The 25,864-nt window shown below is 66.4% G+C and overlaps 1 protein-coding gene across 1 annotated transcript; it reads left to right on the top strand.

Moving 5' to 3' along the window:
• The first annotated feature begins 1,799 nt into the window (after nt 1-1,799).
• On the top strand, nt 1,800-25,620 carry MYO15A (myosin XVA). Its single transcript, XM_074840954.1, has 65 exons — nt 1,800-1,952; nt 1,983-3,095; nt 3,168-5,513; nt 6,441-6,523; nt 6,746-6,809; nt 6,916-7,025; nt 7,209-7,283; nt 7,447-7,537; nt 8,013-8,116; nt 8,641-8,704; nt 8,791-8,904; nt 9,053-9,214; nt 9,324-9,437; nt 9,550-9,608; nt 9,863-9,986; nt 10,076-10,171; nt 10,263-10,394; nt 10,816-10,941; nt 11,135-11,212; nt 11,606-11,760; nt 11,905-11,950; nt 12,076-12,200; nt 12,430-12,547; nt 12,640-12,815; nt 12,890-12,974; nt 13,276-13,329; nt 13,487-13,568; nt 13,658-13,788; nt 14,509-14,604; nt 14,695-14,930; nt 15,550-15,728; nt 15,853-15,925; nt 16,109-16,300; nt 16,458-16,552; nt 16,639-16,730; nt 16,814-16,940; nt 17,080-17,141; nt 17,251-17,314; nt 17,430-17,568; nt 17,842-17,932; nt 18,016-18,112; nt 18,380-18,501; nt 18,628-18,687; nt 18,793-18,868; nt 19,273-19,388; nt 19,481-19,599; nt 19,683-19,824; nt 20,078-20,189; nt 20,338-20,412; nt 20,817-21,022; nt 21,094-21,227; nt 21,306-21,372; nt 21,511-21,583; nt 21,817-21,890; nt 21,993-22,075; nt 22,221-22,351; nt 22,494-22,588; nt 22,994-23,071; nt 23,317-23,413; nt 23,499-23,659; nt 23,763-23,896; nt 23,981-24,114; nt 24,679-24,812; nt 25,129-25,269; nt 25,362-25,620. The coding sequence occupies exons 1-65, from the start codon at nt 1,800-1,802 to the stop codon at nt 25,461-25,463; spliced, it is 10,389 nt and encodes a 3,462-aa protein (XP_074697055.1). The 3' UTR covers nt 25,464-25,620.
• Nucleotides 25,621-25,864: the final 244 nt, after the last annotated feature.

The raw sequence follows: 25,864 nt of genomic DNA, 5'->3' as shown, positions 1-25,864 counted from the left end.
ACGGGGAGCTGTGCCAGCGCCGCAGGGCACGGAGAGCACCCCCAGTCCCTCCCCTGCCCTGCTGAGGGTGGTGGGAACAGAGGTAGGGACCACCAAGGGCAGTGGGATAGAGGTGGGGACCTGCAGCAGCTTCTCACCAGCCGGGTACCCCCTTGCTCGCTGCCAGCAGCCGAGGGAGGAACCGTGACCGTGACCGTGGTGGTTCCCCGCCACATCGTGGTGCCCAGGCGTCGCTCCGTGTGCCCGTGCCAGGAGGAGGGATGGGGCGGGGGTGTGCGCCAGGCGCCTGGGATGTCCCCATACGGCACAGTGGTGATGGCAGAGCTGTGCTGTGGTGGGGCTCCTGTGGGGCGATGTTCGGGCTCTGCTGATGCTCTTTCCCACTTGATCCCACGCTCGTGTCACGCCATAGACCCTCTCCTGATACCTGCAGGGTGCCCCCGCTCCTGCTCCGTCCCTCTGCTCTTCCTGCAGCTCCGGGGCAGCCTCCCTCTGTCCAGACCCCACCAGGGCGTCTCTGGCTTGGAAATTAATAGAGGGAGGAGGCCGAAGCTGTCAGATTGTGGCTGATACCTCCTCTGCTGCAAATGTGGCAGGGAGGGACAGGGCCATGAGGTGTCAGCCATGAGGCTCTCCTGGTCCTGGACCAAACTGGTCCAGCAACTGCTGCTGGTTTTTGGGTCCCCCCAGCTGCTGCACAGCTGGATGCTGCTGTTGCTGGGTATCCCCAAATACCCCCTGCGAGGGGGTGGAGTGGGTGCTACCCCTGCCCGCAGGTGATCTGCGCAGGGCAGCAAGTTCCCACCACCGCTGCTTAAACTTTTATGAAGCCACAGCCGGAGGAATCCAGCCCTGGCATTAACATTTGATGTGGTCACCCTGCGCCTGAGCACGTGTGTGTGCGAACACACCGCCAGCACCGCTGCAGGGCACACGTGTGGCACACACAAACCCCCTTGCCAGCTGTGGGTGGGCACGCATGGCACCCTGCACGTGCACTCAATGTGTGTGGCATGGCACGGGGGGTACCCCCGTGGGCTCCTGGCTCCTCTTCACTTCCTGGCAGGGCTGTGGGGTTTGGGCTGGTGTTGGGTTCCTCCCCTGCGGTGCTCCCTTTGGCCACGCTCCCAGTGCCGGGGTGGCGCGTGCGTTGGGCTCTGCAAAATTGTCTCCTCTCTCTCAATGCTGTGGTTTGGCTTTGTGGGGTGAAATAAGTCCCTGGGCTTCATCTTCCTCTGTGCTGGCTGGAGGGAGAGGCTGATTCCCCAGGGGAGAGCACAGGGAGCCCCGAGGTGTGGGGAGGAGTCAGGGTCCAGTTTTGGGGTGGTGACGGTGCTCTGTGCCATCCCCTGCAGCGTCCCCTTGGAGAGATGCTCCCCGCCATGGGGGCCCTTTGCTGCTCCTTCGGAAAAGTCTCGGGGCCAGAGCGGCGCATCCCTTACATTATTCATGCTGCCGCGAGCCCCGGTGGTTGGGTTACAGCCGGAGCCCAGCCGCCAGCACCGCGCTGCCTAACTCCAGGGGTGCGGCGGGAGGCAGGAGGCAGCTCCCGCCGGGCTGCGCCGGGGCTGCCGTCCCGCCGCCCCAGCGCCATGCCAAACGGGGGGCCGCCGGCGGCCGAGGGAGCCACGCACGGGCACGAAGTGCCTCGCCAAAACCGGGCGCAGGTAAATACCCTCCCGGGGTAGGCTGCGGGGTCAGGAGCTGGGCGGCGTGCCGGGAGCTGCCTCGTGCCAGCGTGGGGCATCGTCTCCCAGGGCCCCGCCGGGGCCAGAGCATGAGAGCCCGCCACCGCCAGGATGGTTGGCAAGAAGGGGGAGCCCAAAAAGGATGCAGAGGCCAAGGGGAAGGGGGGGAAAGGGAAGAAGGGCAAGAAGGAGGCGCCCAGCGAGACGGAGGAGACCTCAGACGCGGAGCTGCTGAAGGCGGAGGAGACCGAGGAGACGGAGGTGGTGGAGGAGGAGAAGGTGGAGGAGGAGAAGGTGGAGGAGGAGAAGGAGGAGGAGGCGGCTGCTGTGGAGGAGCCCAAGAAGGGGAAGGGGAAGGAGAAGGAGAAGAAGGGGGTTCTCAAGGGGGTGGTGGCGAAGAAGCCAGGCCGGGGGAAGAAAGTGCAGCTGGAGCCAGAGGAGGAGGGCAGCGAGAGCGATGCCGCGCCGGCCAAGAAGAACCTGAAAGGCACCTCCAAGCTGGTGCTGGGACTGGCGGCCAACGATGCCAAGAAGAAGAAAGGGGCCAAGGGCGCAGAGGCCAAGGGCCAGCCCAAAGCATCCGCGGAGCCTGGCCCGGCCGAGGAGGAGGAAGCAGCGGCAGCGCCGAAGGCCCGGGTGAAGCGGACTCTCCACAGCACCTCCAAACTCTTCATGGGCTTCAAGAAGCTGGGGTTGCGTCGGCCCAAGAAGGGGCAGTTCAAGAACACGTCCCGCTTCTTCTGGGGGCTGCAGAAGCACAGCACCAAGAAGAAGAAGAAGAAGAAGAACAAGGCGGTGCTCAAGTCCACCTCCAACCTGATGGTTCAGTTCAAGCGCGTGGGCAAGAAGAGGAAGGAGGAGGCCAGCAGCTCCCCGCCAGCAAAGCCATCCTTCCTGCTGCTGCGGCGGGGCGGGCAGGCGGCCGAGGACGGTGCGTCCCTCTTCCGCCGGCGCCCGGAAAGGAAATTCAAGCCACGGGCACAGGTGCTGAGCAAGGCGGCCGCCGCCACGGGCTGGCTGGCCAGGAAGGTGCTTTCCCGGCGTGGGCGGCTGGTGGGGGGCAGCCGGACGGCCGACGCGGCCTGGCTTTCCCGTATCGGTGCCAGGAAACTGCCGTTCCCTGCGGAAGACGAGATCCTCAGGCACCGGGCCAACATGAAGCGGATCCCCAGTGGCAGCGGGCTGTCGGCCCCCAGCGCTGTGCGGCACAGCCAGAAGAGGCGCGGCAGCATGGTGCGGCGGCCGTCATCCCGGCGGCGCTCCCAGCACGCACCTGCGGAGCCACCGGTGCTGCGCTACGGGTGGGCCGAGGAGGAGGATGGGGCCTACAGCCGCCGCCATGGCTATGCCAAGAAGGAGGATGGAGCCTACGGCTCCCGCCGTGGCTATGCCAGGAAGGAAGATGGAGTCTATGGCTCCCGCCATGGCTACGCCAAGAAGGAAGATGCAGCTTATGGCCCCCGGCGTGGCTACACCAAGGAGGAGGATGGAGCTTATCGTCCCCATCGTGGTTACTCTGAGGAGGATGGAGCCTACGGCCCCTGGCGTGGCTACACCGAGGAGGATGGAGCCTATGGCTCCCGGCATGGGTACACTGAGGAGGAGGGAGGCTACGTCCAAACCCCAGCCTACCCAGCGGGGTACGGCTTTGAGGATGCAGGGCCAACCCCCTACGCTGACTACCCCGGCTACGAGACGGAGGAGGAGTATGGCTTCTATGAGGGCGGCTGGGAGGAGGGTGACCCGCCGGGGCACCCCTACAGCTACGCGGAGCTCGAGGATGAGGGACCGTTTGGTGGTGGGTCCCCCCTCGCCCTCTACGATCCTTACAGCAGCGACCCGGAGTATGGCGAGGAGGTGACGGGGCCCTTCGGCTATGGGGGGGACCCCTACGAGGACTTTGGGGAGCCCTTCACCGGGGGGTATCCGGGGGGGGAGTACCCCGAGCATCGCATCCAGTACAGTGAGGGGGGGTGGGCGTCGCACGCCCAGTCCTCCTGCAACCCCTACGCCCTGGCCCTGGAGGAGATCACCGAGGCTGAGGAGCCTGAGGAGTGGGAGGACGAGGAGGAGGAGGAGGAGGATGGGGATTACCCCTTCTCCATCCTCAGCGCCTCCTCGCTGCGGGGCATGCGGGAGACGCTCTCCTCCAAGCTCTCCCTCAATAGGAAATTCAGGCTCTTCCCCCGGCCCCAGGTCAAGATTTTCGGCAGGGACCGCCTGGATGTCCCCCTCCTGCCGTCCCCCCACCTGCCCACCACCCGTGACGAGGATGACTACGATGAGTACGAGCCACGGCCGGCAGCTCCTAGCCCCACGGCAACCCCCAGCCGCGCAGCAGCCCCCCGACGCTGGGTTTCAGCAGCCCGGGCGTGCGGGAGCCCTCTGGGGCAGTTCCTCCAGCGTTCCCTCTCGCAGCCCTCCAGCCGCCCGCCACGGGGTGCGGGGGGATTTCGGAACCCCCGCACCCCCCAGCCCTCTTACAGACGCTCTGGCCGCAGGTTGGGGGGGATGGAGACCGCCGGTTCCGGGAGTCGGGACCCCTCCCCGCCTGCGGGGCCCTGGGGGCAGCCCCCTCCCCGAGAGCCGGGGGTTACGCGGCGGCTGTCGCTCCGTAACCCCTTCGCCAACCCCGGCAGCATGCGGGGTGAGGGGCCGCGGCGATCCCCCTCTCTGGGGTCCAGCATCCGACGGTTCGGCCCTGAGCCCCCCGCCCTGCCGCCGCCTGCCCCCCGCTCCCCGGGGCCGGTGGCGAGGCGTTTGGGGGTCCCCGCGGTGGCCTCGGGGAGGCCCTTGTCCCCGCGGCCCTCACGGCGGAGCAGCCCCCCCGGGCTGCCGCTCCCCCAGGCCTGGCCCCGGCTCCCCGAGCCCCCCACCAAAGCTGTGAAGCCGCTGCAGAGGACCCCCTTCCTGGCATCGACCCCCCGCCCTGGCAGCCGCCGCTTTGGCCGTCCCGGCCCCTCCTGGGATGAGGAGCTGCCCCCCTGGCAGGGTGCTGCGCGGGGTCTTGCCGGAGTGCCCCCCCCGTCCAGCCCTGCTCCCGGGACCCCTAAAACCTTCATCCAGCGCATTGGGCAGCCCCTTGCCGGGATGGCCCCCCACTCCCCTCCGTCGAGGCCGTCTCCGGCCGAAGCGGGGAGCCGCAGCCCCTCTCCGGGGCGCTCCACGGTGCAGTCCCTGGCGTCCCTGCTCGTGGGGAGCATGGCCCCCACCGAAGCCCCCCGGTCCCCACCACCCGCCCGCCGTCCCTCCTCCCGCTCCCCTTCTTGGCCCCGGCGCCCATCCCAGCGTGACGGCAGCACCCACAGATCACCGAGCCCACCAGCGGGACGCCGAGGCTGGGCCGACACCGGGCGCCCCATCCAACCCTCTATCTCCCGTGGTGACCGCAGCCCCTCACCGCAGCGTCGCACCACTTTCCCCGCACCCCGTGGCCGAGCCCCCGGCTCACCGGCCACCCCCCGCCACGGCGCTCGTGGGGTGGAGGCCATCGAGGGCGATGGGGCGGCCGGGGAGGAGGGCGCGGGGCGCTACGCGGTGGTGACGCCGCAGGTGCAGAGGTTGGGCTCCTTCCGGCGAGCGTCCCGCATGTACAAGCAGCACTGGTCCACGCAGCACGTCGTGCGGGTGCGGGAGATGCCCGACGCCTGGACGGCCGAGCAGGGTCTTCCCCGACAGCCCACCCAGCGCAGTCGGCGCTGGGCGAGCCAGCGGGGAGCCGACATCGCCCGATACTTGAGCCAGCGCTCGTCGGCGAGCGGCTGGCGGGACAGGCACCCCTGGGCGGACGGGTACCTGGGCACCAAGCAGCCCTGGCGCAGCAAGGTAACGCTGCCGGGGAGCTGCCCCTCCCCGGGGGTGCCGGCGGTGGGATGAAGCTGGGGGGTGAGCTGGTTTCTGGGGTGGGGTGGCGTGTTGAGATGGCTGCCGCCTCACTGGAGCACGTAGCCACTAGTGCTGGGGGGTTTGCAGCGCCCAGGGTTGGGGGGTAAGTGGCTGTGGGTGCGCTGGCTGCTGGTGGGGGTCCTGCTGCGGGGAGCAGGCTGGAGGGGGGGTGGTTATCGCCCGTTGCGTGTGTCCCCCACCCCCCGTTTGTGGCCCCTTTGGGGACACTTGACTCTCACGTATGGAAATGCTGAGACCCGATCTCCGGCTGGGCCGGGCGCGGGTGACACGCTGACCTGGCGGGTGTCCGCTTTCCTGGCTGGCCGCCAGCACGGGCTCCTGCGTGCCACCCCCCCGCCGTGTCACTCTGCATGTGGCCGTGGGGAGCAGTCCCCAGCCCTGTGGCTCAGCCCCCCATTGCAGTCCCCTTTCCATCGTCTCCTCTGGAGGTGCCACCCTGCCCAGGGGTCTCTGTCACCCCCCCCCCCCTCGCAGCCCCCGTAGGGGTATGGATGAACCACAGGGTGTTGCGGTGGGGGTGGAACAGCCGCCTCTGCCTGTTCCCACCTGCCCACGGCGAGTGGGACTGGGGCTCTCTGGGACCAGCCGTTCCTGGGATAGTCCCCAAGGACGCCTTGGTGGCCCCATGTCCCCATTCCCAGCGCTGCTGCTGTCCCCCACACATGACACTCTTCCTGGGGGACCCATTTTGGAGCCGTGGGATGCTTGCTGGGGGTCCCTGCCATCTCTGGCTGGGGGTTCCCCACTTTGGGGTCACAGATGGTGGTTTTGGGGTGGTGGCAGTGACTGGGTGGGACGCCGGAGGGGGTTGGCTGTGACGGAGCTGGGCTGGGTTGCTCCGCGCAGATGCAGTCGCTGTGCAGCCTGCCCATCGTGCGGTACCAGGAGCCGCAGGAGGAGGACGGGCTGGAGGACATGACCCAGCTGGAGTAAGTCTCCCCGTTCCCTTCATCACCCACCGTGACCCAGCGCCGCAGGGGGAGCCAACAGGGCTGCAACCCCCACCCATGCACCCCACGGCCTCCGTTGCTCCCCATCCCATCCCAACACGGGGTCTGCTCCAGCCTCCCCGGGGCTGGGGACATGCTGGGGGACAGCAGACACCTCCTGTCCCCCTGCCACCCCCTAAAGCAGCCTCTGCTCCGCACCAGGGACCTGCAGGAGGCCGCGGTGCTGAGCAACATCCGGACACGGTTCGAGCGCCAGCTTATCTACGTAAGATTAGGGGCGCACGGCGCCCCCCAAAGACCCCGGGCATGGGGTGTTCGGGGGTGTCATCGCCCTCCGCGAGCTTGCAGCCCCAAATCTCGGTCTCCCACAGACCTACATTGGCAGCATCCTGGTGTCGGTGAACCCGTATCGGCTCTACAACATCTACGGGACGGAGCAGGTGCTGCAGTACGAAGGCAGAGCCCTGGGCGAGAATCCGCCGTAAGTACCGGGGTGTCCTCAAATGTCCTACGGCAGCCCCCGGTGGGGGGACCCCCAGAACCCCCCTCGATTGCAGGGTGCTGGAGCAGCTGTATCCATGCGTGGGGATGCTGGGGGCGCATTGTCCTGTACCGGGGCAATGTGGCACGGTACCCCCCACCTCAGCCTCCCCCCCTCCTCCAGGCACCTCTTTGCCATCGCGAACGTCGCCTACTCCAAAGTGATGGATGCCAAACACAACCAGTGTATCATCATCAGGTGGGGCACGGCCCCCCACCTCGGGATGGCTCCTAATTAAGCGCTGCCCTAATTGCTGGTTGCAGGATGCTGCCACCAGCCTGGCCCAGCCCCAGGGCCTCAGGGCTGATGGGTGCTGGGTGGGTTTGGGGTGGACCGGTCATGGCCCCTCTCTGTGTTTCAGTGGGGAGAGTGGCTCAGGGAAGACCGAAGCCACCAAGCTGATCCTGCGCTACCTGGCAGCCGTCAGCCAGAAACGCAGCACTGCCCCACAGGTAAGGTGCTGCCTTGGGGACATCCTCATCCCCTTGTCCCTGTCCCCTTGTCCCCCCTCCCCACATCCTCATCCACCCCTTACATCTCCATCACTCTCTCTTTGTCCCCACGCTTCCACCCGGACCACGGCAGATAGAGGTACCGGGAGGGGGACATGTGGGCTGGGACGGTTCAAGGGGACTGAGCACTGTGGTGGCATCACTGTCACGTCACCCCAGCTGTGGAGGGACGGCGGGGGTGGGCAGCAGGAGCTTGGTGTATGCATGTGCACGGGGTCCTTGTGCTCTCCACATCCTCGTGCAACCCGGCCGCGGTGCACACCTCGAATTTTAGCACCCACGGGTGTCTGCATGGGGCAGGAGGTGGCAGGGAGGGTGACACGGGTGGCAAGGAGGGTCCCCCCACCATGGGGACAGCCTGTGGTGTGTCCGGGTGTCTGGGCTGACCCCCTGGCAATCCCCATCACCACGGCAGATCCTGGAGGCGACCCCCTTGCTGGAATCCTTCGGCAACGCCAAAACTGTGAGGAACGACAATTCCAGCAGGTTTGGGAAATTTGTGGAAATCTTTCTGGAGGAGTAAGTAATGCTGAGCAACACCCCGCGTGGCCGGCCCCCACCCCTTTGTGTCCCCCCCGCTCCCCCGGGGGTACCCAACCCGGCCCCCAGCCCTGCTGCTGGGCTGCCCCTCGGCACACGGGGATGCTCTTGGGGACAAATTTTGGTGGGGGAAAGGAGATGTCACCTGAAGACAGGCAGTGTTTGCTGTCCCTGGGGTAGGGGCAGGGATGCTGCGCCCTGGGCTGGCACCCTGCCTGCTCCTGGTCCCCGTCGCTGTCCCCACCCTCGCTCATCCCCACTGATCCCAATGCAGGGGGGGCCCCGATTTCATCCTGGGGTGCAGCAGCTCCAGCCCTCACTTGGGAGCTGGGTTGTGGGTACCTCTGTCTGCCCACAGATCCCAGTGGGGCACCTGGGGACCAGGCACTGACACCCCAAGTGCCGGGGGCAGCATCAGGGGCAGGGGGAGGCACCGGGAGCGGGGGGCACAGCCCCTGCCTGTGCCGAGGTTGCCAGCCGGGTGCCCGCTCTCGCCCCTGCAGCGGTTTGATCTGCGGTGCCATAACCTCGCAGTACCTGCTGGAGAAGTCCCGTGTGGTCTTCCAGGTGGGTGGCAAGGGGCTGCCAGGCTCTGTCCCCCCGACTCTTCTCCCTCCACCACCTCCACCCCAGCTCAGTCCTCTGCTCCCCAGGCCAAGACTGAGCGCAACTACCACATCTTCTACGAGATGCTGGCAGGGCTGCCTGCCCAGCAGCGGCAGCAGTATTGCCTGCAGGGCGCCGAGACCTACTACTACCTGAACCAGGTATCATTATCCCTGCCCAAACACTCCCCATCCCACCCCTGCTGCCTGATTTTGGGGGCCTGGCCAAGCTCAGAATGCTGGTGGGTCCCCCCAAACCCTGGGTGCTGCCCCCTGAGACGCACTGATGGCACCGAGGGGGCTATGTCAGGGTGGGAACTGTGAGATCCCCGGCAAGGACGACGCAGAGGATTTCCGTCGGCTGCTCAACACCATGGAGGTGCTGAGCTTCAGCGTGGAGGAGCAGAACAGCATCTTCCGTATCCTCTCCTCCGTCCTCCACTTGGGCAATGTCTACTTTGAAAAATATGAGGTAGCCCAAGGGGAGCCAAGCTGTGCTCCTCGGGCCCGATTCAGGGTGCAGCAGAGTTGGGGGGGGGGGGGTGTGTTACCTCATCCGACTGCCTCACCGTGTCCCACAGACTGACTGCCAGGAGGTGGCCATGGTGGTGAGCGCCGCGGAGATCCGGACAGTGGCTGAGCTGCTGCAGGTCTCCCCCGAGGGCCTGCAAAAAGCCATCACCTTCAAGGTGACGGTGAGTTGGTGGCGGAGGGGCACAGGCAGGGAGGGGGGACCCTCATCCCCAGGGACCACGCCTGGTGTTGCTAAAACTCTGTCACACTGTTGGTTTTATGCGCCCCAACCAGGAAACGCTGCGAGAAAAGATTTTTACTCCTCTGACCGTCGAAAGCGCCGTGGATGCCAGGTAGGGAGAAGGGGGGCGCTGTGCTGCAGGGGGGTGTCTGGCCCCTGGGGACGGGGTGGGAAGTGAGATGCTGGGCTGGGAAAGGGGATGGTCAGATCCCCCGGTGTGGATTAAGCTCTCCGGTGATTAAAACTGCAGCCTCGAGGGCTGCCCCACGCACGACGTGGGGCTGTGATGGGTGCTGGCTGTGGTGGTGAGGGTGTTCGTGGTGCTGTGCCGTGCTGGAGCACTCTGGTCATCTCACCCCTTCCCAGGGATGCCATTGCCAAGACTCTCTACTCCCTGCTCTTCGGCTGGCTCACAGACCGCATCAACAAGCTGGTGTACCCACGGCAGGAGGCCCTCTCCATCGCCATCCTGGACATCTACGGCTTCGAGGTGAGCAGGATCTGTCCTGGCTCCATCCCCCCCATCTGCCAGCTCTGGGGATGCGGGGTCTCAGGCTCTGTGGACCTTCCTTCTGGCAGGACCTCAACTTCAACAGCTTCGAGCAACTGTGCATCAACTACGCCAACGAGTACCTGCAGTCCTTCTTCAACAAGATCGTCTTCCAGGAGGAGCAGGTGGGCCGGCGAGTAGTGCCGGGCTCTGGCCCTGTGCCGAGCATCGCCGTGGGGCTGGGGGCGTGGGGCTGAGCAAGTGCCGGCCCCGCAGGAGGAATACCTCCGGGAGCAGATCGAGTGGAAGGAGATTCCCTTCAACGACAACCAGCCCTGCATCGACCTCATCTCCCAGAAGCCCTATGGCATCCTCCGGATCCTCGATGATCAGAGTTGCTTCCCCCAGGTGAGGGGTTGCCCAGTGCTGAGGTGGTGAGGATGGCAGCACCGGGTGGTCCCTGTGACCAGGGTGACACCGTGGCCCAGGGCTGCTCCTGACAACCTGGAAGACCCGCTGGGTTTCTCCAGGCTGGACAAGCCCTGGGAGGTCCCAGGTTGGTGTCACTGGAGCATCTTCCCCCAGAGGACTTGGTTTTGTAGGAATTACTGAAAACCCCCTCCTAGCTGCCCTATAAAAGAGAGAAGGGTGGTTGCACCCTCTCTGCTGATGGGGAAACTGAGGCACAGAGCAGCAGATGCCCATGACCATGCAGCTGCTTGGTGGCAGAGCTGAGAGGGGGGTCTGGCCAGTTGTCCAGTCATCCCTGTCCCAGTGCTGACATCCCTGCCCAAGCCATGTCTCACCTCACCCCCGTGTCTGTCCCCAGGCCACTGACCACACGTTCCTCCAGAAGTGTCACTACCACCACGGGATGAACCCACTGTACACGAAGCCAAAGATGCCGCTGCCTGAGTTCACCATCAAGCACTACGCAGGGAAGGTGACCTACCAGGTGTGTGGCAGTGGGATGGATGCCCAGCTGGGGTTTTAAGGATGATTAAAGAGGTTTATGGGGTTGATTCTGGACCATGGGGTGAGCGGCAGCCCAGGGGGTCTGGCTGGGGACCCCCATTCCAGCCTAGAGCTCCTTGCCTCCCCCTGCTGTGCTACTGGGCTCCTCACCATGAGGTTTTGCTCTTTGTTAGGTTCACAAATTTTTAGATAAAAACTACGACCAGGTCCGACAGGACGTGCTGGACCTGTTCATCAGCAGCAGGACCAAGGTAGGGCCCTGCCCAGCCCCGGCTCTGTGGTCCTGGGGGGACGCTGGGCACAGATGCCCCCTTCTGTACACACCACTTTTCATGTCCCCAAGTGTGTGGCCCCACAGCCAGTGAAGCCTGGGGGGGACCAGGAGCAAAGGACACCTCCAGCTCCACCCTGTGCTCTCTTTCCACGGGGTTCTCTGGGCTTTCACTCCTCAAACATTGGCACAAACAGTCACGTGGGCTGCTCTTGCACTTCCCTGTCCCCATCCTGGGAATCCAGCTGCAAATAGGGAATGCGGCTCACTCAGGGCTGGGCAAAAAGGCAATGGCTGTGCTGGGAAGAGGAGCTGGGAGAGCTGCACCATCCCGGCCACCTTCCTCCTTCCTAACCCTTCCCATCTCCCCAAGGTGGTGGCCAACCTCTTCTTCGGCCATGCCCAGGTGGTGGCCCGGCAGAGGAGCCTGGTCAGGAGGAGCAGCACCAGGACACGGCGCTACAAGGCCCCGACTGTGGCCGCCCGGTTCCAGCAGTCGCTCCTGGACCTGGTGGAAAAGATGGAGAGGTCAGGGCAGGCAGAGCAGGCAGGGCAGGCAGGGTGACAGGCAGGCCATGCACCGGGCTGGCAGGAGCAGGGTGACAGCCAAACCCACGCCCAAAGCGGCCGGGCTGACTTTGTCCCCTGTCTGATGGGGTCTCTCCGACGCAGGTGTAACCCCTTCTTCGTGCGCTGTCTCAAACCCAACAACAAGAAGGTGAGAGCCGGCCCATGGTGATGCCGGTGCTGCCTGCCCTCGCCGGCACGGGCAGCACGGTGGGCGCGTGGTGGGCAGGGCTCTGCCTGCAGGGCCACTGAGGCTTTTCCCCCTCTCCTCCCCAGGAGCCGGGGCTCTTTGAGGCCGACGTGGTCAGCAGCCAGCTGCGCTACTCGGGGATCCTGGAGACAATCCGCATCCGCAAGGAAGGCTTCCCCATCCGCATCCCCTTCCTCGTCTTCATCGACAGGTGCCTGGGGGCTGAGGGGTGGGCACCGTCATCCCGGCGAGGGGAGACCACAGAGCTTGTGGGTGTTTTTGGGGGGCAGCGTTTGGGCCGGGGTTCCCCACGGCGGGAGCTGGGAGCCCCCCGCTTTGGTGCGCAGTGCCAGGAGAAGCTGCTTTCCCAAGGAGGGGCCACGCCGGTGTCCCAGTAGGGTCCTGCGCGGTGACGGTGACGGTGTCGTGGGGTCACCCAGGTACCGCTGCCTCGTCGACATGTGGTCCAACGTCATTCCCAATGGGGCCAACTGCGTGGAGATGCTGAGGAACCTCTGCCCCGTCAACCCCAGCATGTACTACGTTGGTGTTAGCAAGGTACCGTCCTGGGCAGGGGGCTTGGCTCCAGTGATGCCCTGGGGGAGGGAGGCCAAGGTGGGGGGGCTCACCTCATTGCCGCCCCCTCCCAGCTTTTCCTGAAGGAGCAGCTGTACCAGGCGCTGGAGAGCAAGCGAGCCCGTGCCCATCACCTTGCCGCGCTCACGCTCCAGCGCTACGCTCGCACTTTCTTCATCAAGAGGCGCTTCCGCTCCCTCCGCCGAAAGATTGTCCTCCTGCAGACCCGGGCACGGGGTTACCTGGCCAGGTGGGGGTCCTGGGAGGGGGGGGGGGCGGGAGGGCACTGATGGGTGGCAGAGGGTGACGGGTGCCCTCCCACAGGAAGCGGTACCGGCGCATGCGGCGCACGCTCATCAAGTTCAGGTCGCTGGTGCACATCTACGTGAACCGCCGGCGGTACCTCAAGGTGAGGCGGGGGGCTGGCACATCCCAGGGGGGTCCTGGGCACCCACTCCCACCCTCCTGCATGCTCGGTGGTGGGTCTCGATTGCCTCGGATTGGGCACGGTGGCACCTCCAACCCCTGAGCCTCTCCCCAGACCCCATCACCACCACCTCCTCCATGTCCCATGGGGCAGGGTCAGTGCTTCTGTGGGGTGAAAGCCTGGTGATGCCAGGGGGGCAACGGCACCCCAGGGGGGTCCAGCTGCCTCCAGGTCTCTCTCCCTCCCGCCCGGCGGGGGCTCAGTATGACTGCTCTGCTTGCAGAGGAAGGAGGATGCCCGCCGGCGCGCGGAGGAGGAGAAGGAGAGGATGAAGCAGGTAACGGGGTGAGGACGTGCAGCACTGCGGGGAGCACACATGTGTCCTCGTCCCTACCACGTGCTCACCTGTCCCCACGCTACTGGCTGAGGCACCCATGGGTGCTGGGGCAGGGAGCAGTGTGGCAAGCGGGTGCATCCCTGTGCTGTGCTGGCAGGAGCTGACGAGGAGGGAGGTGGTGGACGTCACCCACCTGGAGATCCCGGCTGAGCTGATGGGGCTGCTAGAGGCCGCCGCAGGTGAGCGGGTCCTGCACCGCCACCGGCGCCGCTCCCAGCCCCTTGTCCCCATCCCCTCGGCCATGCCATAGCTGCCCGCTGTGCCGTAGCCTCCCGGGAGGTGAACGCCGGCTGTGTGGTCCTGGTGCCACCGCCGGCAATGAAGCCCGACTCCCAGCTCACCCTCCCGCTCGACATCAACGACTACCCCATGGCCAAGTACGTGCGGGGCCACTTCCAGGTAAGGTGGGCGCCACGGCCTGGCAGCGGGGAGCCTGCCCCGATGGGCAGCCAGCTTTCGGGGAGTCCTCGGCGCCCCGGTCGTGGCTGAGCGGTTAGGTTCAGGGTCCCCGTGGTGGCTCTGCCCGGCGGCTCCCCGCACCATCCCACCGGGCTCTGCCCCGGCTTCGGCCCCGGGGATGCCGCCGGGTGCGAGAGGGGCCGGATCCGGGGCGGCTGCGGTGCTGCAGGGAGCCGGCCGCCGCCTCCCTCCCTCCCCGTGGGTTCCTGTCGTCTCCAGAGGCCGGGGGGACCCCGCTGAGGTTATCGGAGAGAGACCCGCCGAGCCCTCCTGGACGCCCGACGCGGGGCAGATCTGGAAACGCTGGGGCGGGAGACCAGGTCGCTTTGCTCCCGGGACTCTGGCCCCATCCCCAGTTGCTTGGCCCCCATCCTCTTCCTCAGCCCCTATTTTTGCCGTGTGTTTCCCAGTCCCTGGGGCATCCCAACGACAACACCAGGGTCAGATCCTGCTTTCAGCCTCACTGAGGTGCCGGCATCTCTGGTGCTGCCAGCACAGCCTGAGCCCATCCCTGCCCTGCTGCTGGGCCCCATCCTGCACCCATAGTTCCCATAGTCCCTATCCAGCATCAACGCCACGCTCAGCGCCGTGGGGCTGGACCCTCGTGGCCTGAGGCTGTCCCCGGGGCCCGAGTAGCCACGGGTGCGGGTGTCACCGCAGGAACCGGCGTTCGGGATGCTGACAGCCCCACTGGTGGCCCCCCTCACCCGGCTGGACGAGGAGCTGTGCCACGAGGCGCTTAGCCTCTTCCAGCTGGTAGGTGGGACAGCGTGGGACCCAGCACCGCGGTCCCCTCCCTTCTCCCTGCCCAGGGCTGGAGGGAGGACCTGGCTGTCCCCACGACAGATCCTGCGGTTTATGGGGGACCCAGGGCTGGGCGGCCCACAGGAGACCCTCTTCGGCAACTACATTGTGCAGAAGGGGCTGTCGGCGCCGGGGCTGCGGGACGAGCTCCTGGCACAAGCCGCCAACCAAGTCTGGCGTAACACCAACGTCAACAATGAGGAGCGGGGCTGGCTGCTGCTGGCCACCTGCCTCAGCGCCTTCCCCCCCTCCACCACCTTCGACAAGTACCTGCTCAAGTGAGCCGGGGCTGGGGACAGGGACCGGGGCTGGCTGGGACCCTCGGGGACAGTCTGGCGCTCCTGCCTGGGGACACTGCTGGGTGGCTTCTGGGTGTCCCTGGGCCAGTCTGGCACATGTGCCTGAGGATGCTGCCCAGGTCCCAGCAGGTCCCTTCAGGATTCTTGGGCCAGCCTGGCATGCGTGCCCAGGGATGCCACCCAGGTCCCTCTGGGGATGCTCTGAGGTTCCTCTGTGGTCCCCAGGGCCAGCCTGGCACATGTGCCCAGGGATTATGCTCAGGTCCCTCCAGGATCCTTGGGCCAGCCTGGCACACGTGCCCAGGGATGCCACCCACACCCCACTGGGGATGGTCTGAGGTCCCTCTGTGGTCCCCAGGCCCAGCCTGGCACATGTGCCCAAGGATTATGCTCAGGTCCTTGCAGGGATGCTCTTAGCCCCTCTCTGGTTCCTGGGGCCAGCCTGGCACATGTGACTGGGGATGCTGCCCGGGTCCCTCCAGGATCCCTCTGGCCAGCCTGGCACCCAGAACCCACCGGGGATACTCTGAGGTCCCTCTGTGTTTCCTGGGTCCAGCCTGGGCCAGGTCCCTCCTGCAGCATCCTCCCCTCCTCCCAGGTTTGTCTCTGACTACGCCTTTGCTGGCTACAAGCCGGTGTGCCAGCGCAAGCTGATGCACGCCATGGCACGGTCGCAGCTGGGCACGGCGGCCGCCCGTGCCTACCCACCCTCACTGCTGGAGTGGACGGCGAACCGGCAGCAAGCCAGCATGGCGCTCGACCTCCACTGCTTCAACGGTGCGGGGCAGCATGGGGCTGGGGGCACGGGGGCGTGAGTGTCAGTCCCAGCTTGACCACCCTGCCACCGTCATGGGCAGGAGGGGGACTAGTGGGCACCCGCTCACCGCCTGTCCCTCCCCAGGTGACCAGTTCTCCTGCCCCGTCCACTCCTGGAGCACGGGCGAGGACCTGGCAGGGGATGTCCTGAAGCACAGGTACCCACCGGCTTGGCAACCCCCGCCCCCAGTGGGGTGACCACGGGGCACAGCATCACCCCGAGGCCATTTTGGGTGACCCCAAGATCTGGGAGCCAGGATGCCCAGCTCACGGGCAGTGTCCCCATGGATCCGGGACACCGTTGGCAGCCCGTGCCCGTCCCAGTGTCCCACTGTTGGCAGGGGGCTGGCGGATGGCTGGCGTGGCTGGTCCGTGGCCATGAAGGCGGGTGCCCAGTGGGCTGAACTGGCTGGTCATGACTATGTCCTGGACCTCATCTCTGACCTTGAGCTACTCCGGGGCTTCCCCAAACAGAAGTCCTGCTTCCTCGTCGCATGGGAGGGGGCCGAGAGCCACGGCGGGGACAGCCGGGCGTAGGTACCCGGGCAGGGACGGGTCCCCCACTGTGGGGCTGGTGGGGGACACACCGGCACCAGGCTAGATGGGTGCTGGCAGAGGCGTGGGTCGTGGTCCTGGAGGGGGATCTGGCACCCAGTGGGTGCATGATGATCACACCCTCCCTCTCTGCAGGGTGCTGGGACATAGCTTGGATTTGGATGAAGTGCCTCCTCCCCCCGCCGTGAAAGCCCCCACGCTGCCATCCACGGAGGGGTACCACCCCCACGGTAGGGCATCATCCCCCCCCCCGGCCCCCCGGCGCTGCTGCTGGTGAAGCTCTGCCACCAGCAGCTCATCCCTCCTCATCCCCCAGCAGATGGGGAATTTGGGGAGCCGCGCAGCCAGAAGGGTCTGGACCGGTACCTGGACAGCCTCTTCGACCCCGTGCTCTCCTACGGCAATGGGGTGAGAGGGGCATCCCCCCTGCCCGATGCAGAGGGAGTCCAGCATTTTGGGGGTGCAGGTGGCTTGACCTCCGTCCCCCCCAGGAGCTGGAGAAGCCGGCCGCTGTCTCGCAGAGGATGAAGGGAGGAGGGGGCACGGGAGGGGGGGACAGCGGCGGTGATGCCAACCGAAACGCACCCCCCGTGCCTGCGGAGACGCGTCACCCGAGGGGTGAGTGCCCCGAGTGCTCCGACCCAGCTCCCTGCCTCAGTTTCCCCAGTCCCTGGTGTGGGGGGACATCCCTGCACCCCGCAGCTACGGGGCTGCAGGACACCCCGGTTGAGCTCCCTCTCCTCCTTTGCCATCGCAGGCGCGGAGCCAGCCCCGTCCCCACAGCACCATGCAGATGCCAACCAGCCTCCTGGGCCCCCGGTCAGTGGAGGGGGGCCGGGAGGGGCCAAGAATCCTCTGTGGGGCAGCTCCCCGAGGATGGGGGCAGCTTGGGGGGTGCTGGATGCTCACGGCACGGTGTCCCTCGCAGGGCAGAGCAGCAGAGGGGATACCAGGCCGTGCCCCCCAGCCCCGGCCCTACTTGCAGAAAGCCGGTAAGAGGTCCCGGTCCAACAAGGTGGCAACGGGGGCTCCCGGCACCCACTGTGCCCCAGGTGTGAGGGTGGTGCCCGGCCCCCCCCACCCTGAGCCACGTGCTTGGCCCCGCAGCACCCATGGGCCAGCGGTGGCCGGGTGAGCCGGTGCGACATTCCCGGCTCAACTCGGAGCAATTCCCGCGACCCACCCATGACATCCGCAACATCATCCGGCAGTGCCAGCCGGCCCCGCGCGGCTCCCAGCCCCCCAGGTACCCAGCCCAGCCCCCCTGCGAGCCACCTGCGGGCTTCTCCTGATGGCGGGGTGCAGGGGATGCTGGGGTACAGGTGATGGCAGGGTGCAGGTGATGTTGAGGTGTAGGTAATGCTGGAGTGCACCTGATGCTGGGGGTGCAGGTGATGCTGGGGTGCAGGTGATACCAGGACACAGGTGATGCTGGGGTGCAGGTGACACCAGGGTACAAGCAATGCTGGGGGTGCAGGTGATGCCGGGGTGCAGGCGATGTGGGGTGCTGTCTCTGCAGCAAGCTCTTTGGGAAGAAGCTGGACCCCCATGAGGAAGCCATGCAGATCCTGAAGGAGCAGCTCTCAGCAGCCCAGGTGCCAGCGGCACTGGTAGGGATGCAGCCACCCCCGCGACCCCCTCCCAGCCTGGGGGAGCCACTGGCCCCGACCGCAGCCCGATCTCTGCCTCACAGGGGCCCAAGGAGACGGTGGCCGCAGTGAAGCCGGTCACCAGCAGCAGGTACCAGCTGCGAGTACCGACGGGGCGTCCGGTGGCCTCCCGGCCCCCAGGTATTGCAGGGCAGAGCAGCAGCACTGGGGGGGCCAGGGGGGTGGAGTGGGGGGGCACCTCGTCTTCCTTGGTGGCACTGGGTGATGCCTGAGGTGGCCAGACATGGGTTCAGCTCTGCGGCATCCTCGTGGGATAACCACTGTGCCTGGTTAAACCCTCCCTGCCCCACAGCTGGCCCCGTGCCTCAGTTTCCCCGGGGGGAGAGGGGCTGTTGGTGGTTGCCCCCCCGCACCCCGGGACGTGCAGGATTTTCCATCCCTCTGCAGTCTTCGTCTCACGGGAGCTCCCGTCCGAGGCGCAGCAGGTCCAGACCCAGCTGCACCGGAGCTGCAGCGAGGATTTCTACACCTACCACAACGTGCCCTGGAAAATATACATCCGCAAGGAGGTACAGGGCTGGGGGGGGGGGGGGGAACATGGGGACAAGGAGGGTGTCAAAGAGGGAGAAAGGGGGCTTTTCACCGAGCCTGAGGGCCTGTGGGGTGGCCCACACAGCTGGTCTCCCTCCTGGCAGGTTTTTTACCCCAAGGACAGCATCAACAACCCACTGCTGCTCGATCTCATCTTCCGGCAGGTGAGGCAGGGAGCTGGCCCCCAACTCCCCCCGCCCAGGGGGTCCCCTGGGAGCTGGGGTACCCCCCCCCACACTGGGGTAACGGCTCCTCACCCCCTTCCCCAGATCTTCAATGACACGCTCTCCGACACCTGCATCCGGATCAGCCAGGAGGAGCGGCTCCGCTTGAAATCCCTCTTCGGTAACCCCCGCCTGCACCCCAACGTCCTGCTGCTCCCGGGCTGGGGGGCTCCCACCCGGGGTCACAAACCTGGGGGGCTCACACTCAGCCACGCCCGTGCCCATCCTCATCTCCTGGGCATCTCTGAGCCACAGCCAGCTGCTTAAAGCCGGGGTAGTTTTGCCTCTAAATCCAATGAACCCCTCCGTGATTGAGTGCTCCACAAAGTCACGAGCTGTGTCAGGTCTCAGCCAGGCTCGCTGCATTATGGGGTGCCAGTTTAGCGGGGGACACCTGTCTCTCCATCACGGTCCTGCCAGGCTTGGGAAGGGGATGAGTATCCCAGCTCTCGCTGTGAAGCCTCTGCCCAGATCTGCCCCCCCGGGCAGGGGGGGACGCTCATCAGGGGGTATTTCTCCCCACAGCGGCAAACAAGTTGGACTCCTTCAGCCCTGTGGCCACCGAGAGCGTCAAGCGAGAGATCATCGCCGCGGCCCGGGATGGCTGCGAGGTGTATTTCTCACGCCTCTTCCCCGCCACGGTGAGGGTCCAGCCGCGGGGCAGGTCGGTGTGGGGGGGCACTGCAGCCCCGTGTCCCCCCGCTCCAGGCTGAGGTAGCGTCCCGGCCCGCAGGGCAGCGTGGGGACAGGTGTGCAGATCGTGGCCGTGTCCCACGCTGGCATCAAGCTGCTGCGGCTGATGAAGGGCACCAACGTCCCCGGGGAGCAGCTGCGGGTGCTGCGGGCGTACAGGTAGGGGTGAGGAGCCCGGGAGGTCAGGGTGGGGTGGGTGCTGTGGGTGCTGGGTGTTTCAGCCTCCCCTCGCCCTGCCCCAGCTACGCCGACGTGCTGTTCGTGGCCACCCCGACCAGGAACATGTTGGAGTTCAACCTAAGCAGCGAGAAGCTCATCCTCTTCTCCCCCAAAGCCCCCCAGGTCAAGGCCATGGTCGACCACTTCATCACGGAGCTCAGGAAGGTGGGGGGGCGGGGATTGTGCCCTGGGGCCAGGGGGGGCATGTCCTGCCTGTGTGTCCACTTTTGGGGTGCTGGGGTGGGCAGCAGAGAGCACCCTGCAAATGGGACCGTGCCTGGGGTGAGGGGGGATTGGGGGGGCACCCTGGGGCGGTCCTACCGCTGTGGGTGCTCAAATCCCTTGTGGTGGGTGGGATGTGGGTGTGTGTGGCGGTGCCTGCGTGCACGGGCTGTGCCACCCCCTCCTCTGTGCCCAGGACTCCCAGTACGTGGTGGCCGTGAGGAATTACAGCCCGGACGACAGGCGCCAGCTCAGCTTCCACAAAGGGGACATCATCCACCTGCAGCCGCTGGAGCGCCCCGAGAGAGGTGAGCAGCCCCCCACAGCCCCCCATGCCCAAATGCCCTCGATGAGGGGCACGGGGGCAGCAATATTGATGGCTTCACCAGCCCTGGGAGGTTGCTGTGCCCTGGCCTGCATCCTGTGACACTCCGTGTCTCTGTGATGTCCCCACAGACCACTACTATGGCTGTGTGGTCCGCAAGAAGGTGATGTACCTGGAGGAGCTGAAGACGGGCACCCAGGATTTTGGTGGGTGTCATGCTGTGCCCACACGTGTCCCCGCTGCATGTACACTGCCCCGAGCCATGTCCCCTCCTTGGGCTGGGGCATGGGGCCAGATCCTGCCTCTGTCACCCCTCAGCAGGATGGTTTGGGCTCTTTTTGGCACTGACCTGATGCAGGGGATGCTCCCCTGTGGTTCCCACCCTGGTGGCACCCTGTGCTGCCTGACGTTCCTGCAGGCAACAGGCTTTGCGGCCCCTGGTCCGTGCCTTTACCTCGAGCGATGCCAAACCGCAGCTGTTTCCACCCAAAACTTGCAGTCAGACCCCCTGGAAAGGGCTCAGGATGCAGGGGGCAGGAGAAGAGGCTTTTTGGAGGGTGACCCCCAGGGCTGCCAGCCCAGGGCCATCCCCACCATCTGCCCGGCGCAGGGTGGAAGTTCGGGGCCATCCATGGCAGGTCGGGGCTCTTCCCCACCGAGTATGTCCAGCCCGTCGCGGCCCCTGACTTTGTTCACTTGCCCGCGGAGAGGAAAGAGGAGCCCAAGGACAAGCAAGGCAAGGTGGCAGCTTCGGCTGCCGTGGCTGCGGCCGTGGCTTCCACTGCCGTGGCCCAGGAGCTGGATCGGAAAACTGAGGTGGGTGCTGGCCCGGGGCCGTTGCTGGCACGGTGCCGGCTGTGCCCAGCACCCACCGCTCCGCTCCGCAGGTGTCCCCCGCCAGCACGGCCTTCGCCGAGGGTCCGGAGGGTGACAGGGGCGAGCGGCTCGGGGCCAGCGCAGGGACCTGTCCCATGCTGGCCTTCGCCCGGCGGTACTTCCGCGCGGCACGGCACGGGAGCGTGTGAGTGCCCGGCAAGGGGACGGGGACACCCCACGGTGGGGACACCCATGCCCACACGTTCCCTTGTCCCTCTCCCAGGGAAGCCTGTGGGACGAAGGCCAAGAGGGATGTGCCCGATGTGCTGGAGGTGCTGATGTTCAGCAAGGTAGCCCCGTACCACTGCTCTGCTGTCACCCACGGGTCCCCCTGAGGTCCTGGCGTGTTCAGGAGCTCCCCAAATGCCACCCCAACCTCCATCCCATCCCTCTGGCTGCTCCCGGGAGCTGACCCTCTCCCCCTCCAGACCCCCATCCAGGAATCACTCATCGAATTTGTGGATGGTGGCATCAGCAAACTGGCTGCCGAGGCTTTTCAAGGTAGGTGGGGGGGCACAAGCACCCCGTCCCCCTGCCCCACGGCCATCCCCAGCCCCATCTTGGAGGGGGGTGGCAGCAGGACCGGGGTGGGCAGATGGGGTGGCCCCGGGGGTGGTTTAGCTCCTCTGGTCCCACTGCCCCGTGTACCTGCGATGTTGCCCACATCCTGGGGAGCGTGTCCCCAGGGAAGGGACAGGGTGAGCTGTGTCACTGAGTGGCTTTGTCATCCCCAGCCGTGATGAAGTTCATGGGTGACCACCCTCTGCGGGGGCAGACAGAGCTGGATGCCATCTGCACCATCCTCAAGGTAAATCCCCCGCTGGGGCTGGGAGTCCTGGGGGTGGCCTGGTCAGGAGGGTGGCAGCTGGGGACATCCCCAGCAGCAGAGCGAGCCGTGCCTGTCCCCAAGCTGTGTGCGGAGCACGAGGTCCTGCGGGACGAGCTGTACTGCCAGATCATCAAGCAGGTCACCAACAACACCAGCTCCAAGCCGTGAGTTCCTGCACCCCCACACTGACCACCCTGGCTGGGACAGCAGAGACTGGTCCTGGGGACACTTGTGTCCCTGGCTGGGTTGAGATGCCCCAACATGGGGATAGATTTGAGCTGCTGGCTCAGCCCCAGCTCCTCTCGGCAGGGACAGCTGCCAGAAGGGCTGGAGGCTGCTCTACATCCTCGCTGCCTACTACAAGTGCTCTGAAGTGCTCAGACCCTTCGTCCTGGCCTTCCTCCAGGGTGCCAGCAGCCACCCCGAGCTGCCTTTCCAGGGTAGGGGCTGTGCACACCCCAAGGTGCTTGGGGGCACGGTGGGGAAGGACACCTGGGGGTGTCACGGGGCTCCGGGGGTACTTTAGCAGAGCCACCATGATGGGTCAGCCCTGTCCTTCACCCCGGTCCCTGTCCCCGCCAGGCATCGCCAAAGCCTGCGAGCAAAACCTGCAGAAAACTCTACAGTTCGGCGGCCGCAGACTCTTCCCCAGCAGCATGGAGCTCAGGGCCATGGTGGTGAGGCTGGGTGCTCATGGGTGCCCCTGGGGCACGGGGCAGGGCTGATGCCAGCTTGAGATTCCGCCCCCCGAGGTTCCAGATCCCCGCACGGGCTCGGGATCCCCCCCAGACACTGCCCTGGAGCTGAGCTGATTGCAGGGAGCACGGTCCTTTCTGGGCTCTGCTCTTCAGTGGCACCGCTTTAGGGGTGCCCTGAGCTTTCAGGGGTCCCCAGTGGGGATGCAGATCTGTGCACGTGGGGTGGGGGGCATGATGGCTCACCCAGACAGGATGGGCAAGATACAGGGTGATCCCCATGGGATGGTCCCTGTGGGATAGCTTGGGGATTTGGGGTGTCCTTTGAGGGTCTTGCTGTGCAAAGGGCCCCCCCCCCCTGCACCCCAACGTGTCCTCCCCACGCAGGCTGGGCGCAGCGCCAAGCGCCAGCTCTTCCTCCTGCCTGGTGGCATCGAGAGGCACCTCAAGATCAAGACGTGCTCGGTGAGTCGGAGCGGGCAAGAGGCTCGGTGCACCCCGGGCTCACAGTGACCCCCCCGGTGTGAGCACCCCAAGGGCATGGATGTGGCGGGGGGCTGCACCCCTCGGCTGTCCCCGAGCTGGGGGACTTTGTTCTTTGGGAAAGGGAGATCCCGTCCCTGGGGACCTGCATGGGATGAGACCCAGTGCAGGACCTGAGCGTGGTGGGGGGACGTGGCAGCGTCCCAGCTGCTTGTCCCCGCGCCCAGGTGGCTCTGGACGTGATCGAGGAGCTGTGCTGTGAGATGGGGCTGCAGCACCCCGAGGCCTTTGACGAGTACATCCTCTTCGTGGTGACCGACAGAGGTGAGGGGCTGGTGGGGACCGGCCTGCCGTGCCGTCGGTGGGTGCCACGCGCGGTGGCCGTGCTCAGGCTCCCGGGGCGGCGCAGGGCAGAGCGTGCGGCCACTGACCCGTCGGGAATACGTCCTGGATGTGGTCGCCGAGACGGAGCGCCGGGACGCCAGCTACACCTTCTGGTGCCGCCGCGTGGTCTGGAGCCAACCCCTCAAGTTTGACAACGAGCTTTATGTCACCGTTCACTACAACCAGGTCGGGCCACCCCACCAGACTCCCCCGGGGTCACCTCCTTGTCCCCCTGCCTGGAGGCGTGCCCCGTCCCCAAGCCGTGTCCCTGCGCTCTGTCCTGCCTCAGGTGCTTCCCGACTACCTCAAGGGGCTGTTCACCGTCCTGCCGCCTGCGAGGCCGGGAGAGCAGCACTTCCCACACGTGGCCAAGCTGGCCGCCCTCCAGCACCGAGCCAAGGACCGCCACCACCTCCCCACTGCGTACGGACGGGCCAGGGGGTCGGGGGGGGGGGCAGGGGGTGCACGTCCCATGGGGTGACATGCCTGACCTCTGGCTCCCCGCAGGCGGGAGGTGCAGGACTACGTCCCCCCGCAGCTCTTCCGCCTGCTGAAGGCCCAATCCTGGCTCCAAATGGTGACCCAGCACATGCAGCAAGCCCAGGCGCTCAGCGCCCACCAGGCCAGGGCACAGTTCCTGGGTGAGCAGGCACAGGACACACAGGGATGGGGAGGTGATGCTAACGAGGACTCAACGCTAATGAGGACGCAATGCTAATGAGGATGCAAGGCTGCCAGTGTTGATTGTGTCCTCCTAAGGAGGACACACCGCTAATGAGGATGCAGTGGTGCTGGGGATGCAGTGGTGCTCTGGATGTGACGCTGACTGTGTCCTCCTAATGAGGACACAATGCTAATGAGGATGCAATGCTAACGAAGAGAAGATGCTGCTGGGTGGCTCCCCTGGGACAGGCTGACCTTAGCGTGGAGCTGAGGGTGCTACACATGGGGGGCAGGACAGGCTGCTCCCAGGTCCCACGCTTGGTCACCCACTTTCCCAACAAGCTGCAGCGGGGCCCTTTGGCTGCTCCTGGGTTCAATCCTGTTCCTAGTCCAGAGCTTGAAGTGGTGCAAGGCTCTGGGAGCCGACCCAGCTCCTGCTAGGCATGGGGCTGGCTGGGACCCTCCACAGAGTGCAAGCCACCCCGGGGAATGGGCAGGAGGGGGGGACAGCGGGCGCTGAGACCCCATCCTCCACCCCGCAGGGCTGCTGAGCGCCTACCCCATGTTTGGCTCATCCTTCTTCTACATCCAGAGCTGCAGCAACAACGCCATCGTCTCGCCCTGCATCCTGGCCGTCAACCAGAACGGCCTCAACTTCCTCAGCAAGGAGACCCACGTAGGTGGGGGGCTGTGTGTGTGGCGGGGGCACAGGGTCCCGTGGGGACCACCCGGCCCTCCTGTTCCTGCTGCAGGGACAGAGCCAGGCAGCACCGTGAGATGTGAAGGCAGGTTGGGGGGCGACGTCCCTCTCTGCAGGGGACAGGGTCCCCGAGTTTGCTCCAGGTCTACCTGCCCGTGCCCACCCTCCGCGGGGAGGGCAGGCTGCATCGCTGGCACCCTGCATCCCGCTCCCATCCGCACCCGCTGTGGTCCTCGGTCCCCTTGGTGGGGTCCCTGGGGTACACGGCCCACCCCCTCTGTCCCCCCCCCAGGAGCCCGTCGCCAAGTTCTCGCTGAAGGAGATCCAGTCGACGCGGACGCAGCGGCCGACGGCCGGATCCAGCTACCCCTACGTGGAGATCACGTTGGGCGACCTCCTGCCCCAGGGCATCACCCAGCTGCAGCTGGAGCAGGTAGGGGACACTTGGGGGGGGTTCGGGGGGGACCCTGCCGGGGTTCTCGCCATGGTGGCACGGCCACCCACGGCGTGTCCCCCCCTCGCCAGGGCCTGGAGCTGTGCCGCGTGGTGGCCGTGCACATGGAGAGGCTGCTGGGCGCCCGGGAGAAGAGGCTGACGCTGCCGCCCAGCGAGATCACCCTGCTCTGAGCTCGCCGCGGGGGGACCCCCGCCCCCCCGCCGCGGGGCACGGAGGATGCACCGATCCCGGGGGGGCCCCGGCCTGGCCGGTGGCTGCCGTCCCCCCATCCCCTTCGCGCTGCTCACGCTGTTGCTTTGGGGGTTTTATACACGCCCGTGAGCCCGCCTCGACTCAGCGTCGATGGTTTTGTGCTGCGCTCGCTGCTGGGGGGGTGGGTTTCCTCCCCCCCCCAGTGCCTCAGTTTCCCCCATCCCCGTGCCTCAGTTTCCCCGTGGCCCCACGCATCAGCTTCCCCCAGCCCTGTGGCTTCCCCGCCGGCAGCCCGGGGGGGTTCTCCTGTGACACCCCCCCCCTCAGCCCTCCGCTGTCCCGCTCCCTCCCCCCCGCCAGGGGGCGGTCGCGCCCCGCC

The sequence above is a fragment of the Strix aluco genome, chromosome 15 (genome assembly GCF_031877795.1).
Source record: "Strix aluco isolate bStrAlu1 chromosome 15, bStrAlu1.hap1, whole genome shotgun sequence".
NCBI lineage: Eukaryota > Metazoa > Chordata > Aves > Strigiformes > Strigidae > Strix > Strix aluco.
This window is presented reverse-complemented; position numbering and strand designations above follow the sequence as displayed.

Excerpts from the sequence above, each read along its gene's own strand:
- MYO15A (XM_074840954.1), top strand. The coding sequence starts at position 1,800 with ATGGTTGGCAAGAAGGGGGAGCCCAAAAAGGATGCAGAGGCCAAGGGG. Across the intron at positions 18,113-18,379 it reads GGTGGCCTCCCGGCCCCCAG|TCTTCGTCTCACGGGAGCTC; the intron begins GTATTGCAGGGC and ends ATCCCTCTGCAG. Across the intron at positions 18,869-19,272 it reads CCGCTTGAAATCCCTCTTCG|CGGCAAACAAGTTGGACTCC; the intron begins GTAACCCCCGCC and ends TTCTCCCCACAG.